We start from the raw sequence: 6,185 nt of genomic DNA, 5'->3' as shown, positions 1-6,185 counted from the left end.
CCTTTATCTCGGATATGCTTTTAACCAAGGCGGTTCACGGTGGAGTCGAGGAAGTGCTGTCTACGCCGCCACTCCCTGATAAAACATAGATAAGTAGCCATACGGAAGCTTTGTCGTATGGTCGTATAAATCCCGCCAGCACAGAGCATTAGGTCTACCTGTCTAAAACAGTAGGGCTAGACGCCTGAAGCGTGTCGAAAATACACGGTTTCCGTCTGAAAACCTGCTAATTTGAAGCAAATCTGCTCAAAGTTCATTAAAGTAACAAAGACTGTAGGCTGGCAGGAGGGTAGTCACAAACCCCTTTGTGTGTGTGTGTGTGTGTGTGTGTCTTAATCCCCAATGGTGACCCCCACCCCCTCAGCTGAGACAGTCCCCTGATAATGAGAGATATATAGGCTACAGCATTAGAACGTGTGCATCTGTGCGTGCTGACCGAGGCTGATTAATTACCTCCCTGAAGGACAGACAAGGGAAAGGTCAGTGGTCTTGGTAAGACAGATAATTATTGGAGTCAGTTATTTATGTCAGCTATGCATCCTCAACAGCCTAAAATTGTTGAATACTACTACTCACTATGTCAGTCACCCATTCTCATCAGTCGCTAGCTACCACTCACCCACTCATACATTTGCTAACTAGAGGACTAAATATTTGACATTCACATGTGGTACAGTCAGGATGCTTGTGAATTGTGGCAGGGCGGGTGAGAACCAATTCAAAACAATCTAATTGAGGGGGCCCATCTATCGTGTCAGTAGCCTACAAACAGTTGCTCCTCCAACAGCCTTCAAATGTCCCAGTTATTCTGCCGGGTGAATGTTACTCTTTATGAAGAGCAACAGGGGGACCTCAACTGACAGCTGAATAGGTCTACAATGCATTAAAGCGGTAGAAAATTAAATGAAGAAAAAGGGCTATATTTAATCAACTGAACTATAGAATTGTTCCTCAAACCTTATTCTTTCTGCACCCCCCCCCCACGGTCTCTCTCATGCGACTTTGATTACCTCGGGCCTCTGGTACCCCCCAGCAGAGATGTGGTGGCACAGATAGCACAGCGAACGGGAACCATGGAACTAGCGCACATTAACCCAGAGATGCCGCGCGGGGACGAGGAAAAGCTATAGTGATTAACACATCCGACATGCATTCCATCCAACACACCCAAAGTCAATCCAAGGTCAGCACGGAAGCATGTAAGATGAGCACAAGTGATAGACAGAACCAGAAAAACAAGTAGGCTGGTCTATTAAAAAGGAGCGCACACACATACACACAAGACAGATGGGGTCCCTGACAAACGTTTGATCTCTGTTGTCTGAAGGAAGATTGCCTTACCTCAATGGGGTAAAGGAACGGAGGTGTATATGAACAGAATGGGGGTTGTATTGAAGACAGAGAGAGAGACATATTTTGCTATACAGCTAGTTTTTGTAATGCCAATTAAGATGATTTGAATTTGAATTTTGGCGAGAATGAGAGTATTCATATCAAGACTCCTCAGTTGTGGAGCCACATGTCACTGCCTAGAGAATGCACCCTGGGGATCTTATCTGAACATTCTGTACTCCAAAGGTTCTTTCACAGATTTCACAAATGTTTTGTTTCTTGCCTTTCTGTAACTTTTTCAGGAAACCTTTTGACAACTCTGTTATGAACAAGGCAAAAGCTCCAGGGACCTGTCCTGACAACATCTCCTGTTCCTTCGACTGAAATGGCTCATCTTGTATTAGTAATAGCAAGTTTTCATTCCTGTTAAACTTGGACAGAATTTGATCACTGGTTATGTTTGTGTCCTTGAACAGAGAGAGAGAGAGAGAGAGAGAGACTCATACACACACACACACGCACACACACAAAGCAGAAGGTTATAGACTTGTAAGAACTTGGGGCTGTCATAACTGCCTGAGTGTCCATATGTTGTTGTGCAGATGGGACTAAGTCCTGGTGATGGGAGGGGGCTCTTGGAGGTTCCTCACCAGACCAGACCAGACAGGCAAGCCGGAATGGCTCTCAGAGCGGACCTGATCAAAAAGATTATCATATTTAGTCATCTTTTCCCGATCTGTTTGGCATGTGAGTAAGTGTATGTGTGAGAGATTGTAAGCTCGGATGTTATAGCCGAAATATTTCACATAATTCACTTCTGCGCTAATCCTCAATCCCTATAATAATTTTTTTAACTCCAGTCAGCAGCTTTGTACAAATCCGCCACGTACACACCACAGCAGATATTCAGCTTGTGTTTTTTTCCCACAGTCTCCTCATCCGAGGGGGATTTTCAAAGGCTTACTTTTGTTTACTCCGAGTTTCCCCCTTCGCTCGGTATTCATTTACGTACTACATGTTCACATGTTAAAGAGTTAACGCACATAATTGCTGGTCCTCATATATCTATCGTATCAAAGGGACAGTAATTCTATTACTGTACCTCAGTGGTTAAAACCAAAAACAGAGGACACTCACAAACACACACACTCAGATACACACACACACACACACACACACAAGCGCACACATACTGTTTTGTTTCACACTCTGACTACATGTGTGTGCCTTCACGTTTTCTACAGGAGCAGTGTGTGTCGCATTCAGCATGATGGATATTTTACCCGAGTGGATGCGATGAATCTGGGATGGGAGGATGAATAATTGAAGGAAAGAAAAGAGAGGAGGGATCCGTGGGGGTGAGGGGAGGCGTGTGTGTGTGTGTGTGTGTGTGAGGGTAGGGGGAGTCGCAAGCATTGGGGGTGTGTGTCAGAGGCAGGGGGGGGTTGGGTTGAGGCGCTGGCTCCCCTCCAACGCTGACGAAAGCTGCTTAGCCCTCCCCAGTTACCATAGAGACTGTCAGCAGTAGCAGCAGCCAGCCAGAGTGAGTGAGCGAGAGAGAGAGGGAGGGAGGGAGCGAGAGAGAGAGGGAGAGAGAGAGAGGGAGCGAGGGAGGGAGATAGAGAGAGAGGGAGCGAGAAAGAGAGAGAGGGAGGGAGGGAGCCAACAGGCAGGAGACAGAATCACAGGGGAAGTGCGAGAGAGAACGAACAGTTAGGAGAGAGAGAGAGAGAGAGAGAGAGAGCAGCGTGAGCAAGAAAGAGACACGGCGTAGAGAGAGATAAAGACGGATAAAGGAGGAGAGGACATTCACAACCCACAGCAGCACCAGCAGCAGGAGCAGCAGGAGCAGGAGGAGGAGCAGCAGCAGAGATGGAGGTGCAGACGGAGAGCAGCAAGCCGCCTCCGGTCGAGCCCCAGTCATCCGGAAAGATCAACAAAGCCGCCTTCAAGCTGTTCGGCAAGCGGCACTCCCGCGCAGGCATGGCCAGCATCTTCTCCGTGCGGAACAAAGGCGAGGGGGGCGGCAGCGGCAGCGGCGTGAAGGCGGAGGGCAAGGCGCTGGAGCTCGTTAGGAGCAAGACCCACGACGGCATCATCACGAGCGCCGCCACATCCACCTCGCCGCTGTCCGACGGGCCCGAGGGGACGCCCGGGAGGCCGGCGGAGTCGTCCAGCAGCGACCAGCTCCAGTCCGCCGCGACGCCCTCGACCAGGAGCTCGCTCAGCAAGTCCCTCAGCTTCTTCTCCCTGCTGAGGCGCAGCAGCGTGCGGGGAGGGGACGCAGGGGGCAGTGGGGGCCCGGCGGGGGCCGTGGTGGGGCGCAGGGGTCGCGGGGGGCTCAGGGGGTTCTTCAGTAGCCTGCGCTGGCGTCGGAAGGAGCGGCCGAGCCAGGAGGAAGTGGCGGCGCCCGCGGTGGCCGGGGAGACGCAGGAGGGTCAGGAGGTGCGAGTGGGAGACGTTGTCCTGACCGCCTCGCGCTCGGAGAGCGTCGAGGTGATCAAGGAGGGTGCGACTCTGACACTGGACCCCGACCGCCAGGCGCCGGCCGCAGAGGACGGTGGAAGCCGGAGCGCTCCAGTGCATTCTGGGAAGCTGGAGGCGGAAGCTCAGGGAACACGAGCGGAGTCTGGGAGAGAATCTCCCCCACTGCCGCACGCTGTTTTCGACGAGAGGTCTCCGGACGTCTCGCCACTCAGGGTGTCCATCAGCAGGGCTCGCGACGGGGAGGTCAAGCTTGGCAGCCCGGCCCGCTTGGCGGCGGACTCATGCTTGACCCCTCCCCTGGAGCGCAGCCTGGCCGACCCTCCATCTGAGCCGTCGGTGGACCGCTTGTGCTCCATGTTCAACGACGTCACCTCGCTCAAGAGCTTCGACTCTCTGACGGGCTGCGGCGACATCATCGCCGACGTGGAGGACGAGCCCGGTAACGGCGGGAGTGGCACCAGCAGCGGGACGAGCAGTAGCAACGGCGGCGGGGGTCGCAGAGCGTCCGAGAGAGGCTCCCCGGCCAAACCCACGCTGACCTCGCAGGTGACCGCCGTGCCCGTGTCTACCTTCCTCCCGGCCCACCAGCGAGCCCGTGCTGCTGCCGCCGCCACACCAACCAACGCCGCGTCCACTGGCGCCTCCGCTGCCGGCCCCAAGAAGCCGTCCACGGGGAAGCGGTCGGCGCGGGGCAGCGGGGTGGTGGCGTACATGGGCGGGGGCGAGGAGATGGCCAGCCCGGAGGGGGTGGACGACGCGGACATGCAGGGGCTCTGGCACATGCTGCCGCAGAAGGGCGAGGACTCGCTGGACCTGCCGCGCTCTGACCACGGCCTGCACCACGCACCCGTGACACCGTCGTCGGCCCGCGCCGAGAAGCAGCGGACGACGCCGCCGGTCAAGGGGCTGGGGCTGAGCAAGATCCCCGTGTGCGGGAGCGGGCGGCCGGGAAAGCAGCAGCAGCCCGCGCGTCCATCTCCGCCGCCGACGGACAAAGAGCTCCAGGACGCGCCCACGAGCGACGAGGGCTACTGGGACTCCCCGACGCCCGTGGCCGAGGACGAGGACGCCGGCGTCCTGCACAGGGAACTCCGCCTGCCGCGGGAGAGCTGCTCTGGGGACGCCCTGTACGACCTGTATGACCCGGACAGCCCCGGGGCCGCGGGCTCGGACGAGGATGACCTGAGCTCACCGTCTCCCTCCACGGATGACGTGAACCTCACGCAGGCTCAGTCCTCCTGCTCGTCCTCCTTCCGCTCCATGAAGGGCAGCACCAGTCTGCCGCGCGACTCCAAGATCCCCGTTAGCGTCCGGCACACGCCGCCGCCTCACTCGTCCAGCCAGGGCGAGCTCTCGGCCGCCGTCAGCCCCACGCCCCCCGTCCAGCCCCCCGCCAAGAGCAACATTCCGCCCCCACGCACCCGCATCCCCGTCTCCAAAGTCCCCATGCGCCGCTCCGCCGCCAACGGCAACAAGCCCGCCAGCACCACGCGCAACAGGAAGTAGAGAGACTGGACTCGACCTGGCCGCTGCTCTGCACAGACACGCTGCCTGGACATCACGGATTACCGATTGCACCACTGAGAGCTTTTTTCAAATTCTTTTTTGATACAAACAGCGAACAACAATTTTTGTTTTGGAACGAACAGCTCACTTCACAGGCCTCCTGGACGATAAGTGGACGCTTTTGCACCTTTACCTACACACACCTTTTGAGTTTTATTTCTCAAGTCCATCCTGAGTAATATGTAACATACTACACTTAATCTAATGCAAATGTATGTAGTATACTATTTAATATGTAACATATTACTTCTTACTGATTTGAAATGTTTGAGTTTGTCTTTTGTGTTTTTCCCCTCATCATATACGTACATTCTCTTTTTTCTACAAATCGTTTTCTTCCTGCACTGAAAAACAACCCTCTTAAATGCACTGGAATGAGCAACAGTCTCATTTGGATACAACCCTCCGGACAGAATCAACCTTAACCAGCAACAACTGGAGTCCCTGGCTCAGCTTCACACACACACACACACTTATGTGATCCAGGGAAATGCAGCTGCATTCTGTCGCAGTGGGATTTAAAACGGAAAAAAAACACATACAAGAAGAAACATGCAGGAAGCCACCACCAGGCCTGGGACTTGAGTTCCTCTCCCCACAGCCCCCCCTCCCCCTTCACTGCATGAAGTTTTTCAGTATGCACTGGATCAGGGAACACAAGCTCAGCTTGAGACTCTCTTTCGTAACAGCACTCGGCAACTTCCTACCAATACAGTCAAGCAAGCTTCCTTTTTTTACTGAATGCTTTTCTTACTCTTTCTATGGGATATGCACTGTCACTGGGCCACGTTTGGATACAG

General features: G+C 54.4%; 1 protein-coding gene across 1 annotated transcript in view; it reads left to right on the top strand.

The window, feature by feature from the left end:
* Positions 1 to 2,999: 2,999 nt before the first annotated feature.
* The window catches only part of amer2 (APC membrane recruitment protein 2), a 3,849-nt gene continuing 663 nt past the window's right edge, over positions 3,000 to 6,185 (top strand). Inside the window, exon 1 of the mRNA XM_048265709.1 lies at positions 3,000 to 6,185. This exon is cut by the window's right edge and continues 663 nt beyond it. Coding sequence (XP_048121666.1) covers positions 3,205 to 5,325 — 2,121 coding nt within the window. The 5' untranslated portion in view covers positions 3,000 to 3,204 and the 3' untranslated portion in view covers positions 5,326 to 6,185.

Source organism: Alosa alosa, chromosome 16 (assembly GCF_017589495.1).
Source record: "Alosa alosa isolate M-15738 ecotype Scorff River chromosome 16, AALO_Geno_1.1, whole genome shotgun sequence".
Lineage (NCBI taxonomy): Eukaryota > Metazoa > Chordata > Actinopteri > Clupeiformes > Clupeidae > Alosa > Alosa alosa.
The sequence above is the reverse complement of the archived record's forward strand: the minus strand, read 5'-3'. Positions and strand labels throughout refer to the sequence as shown.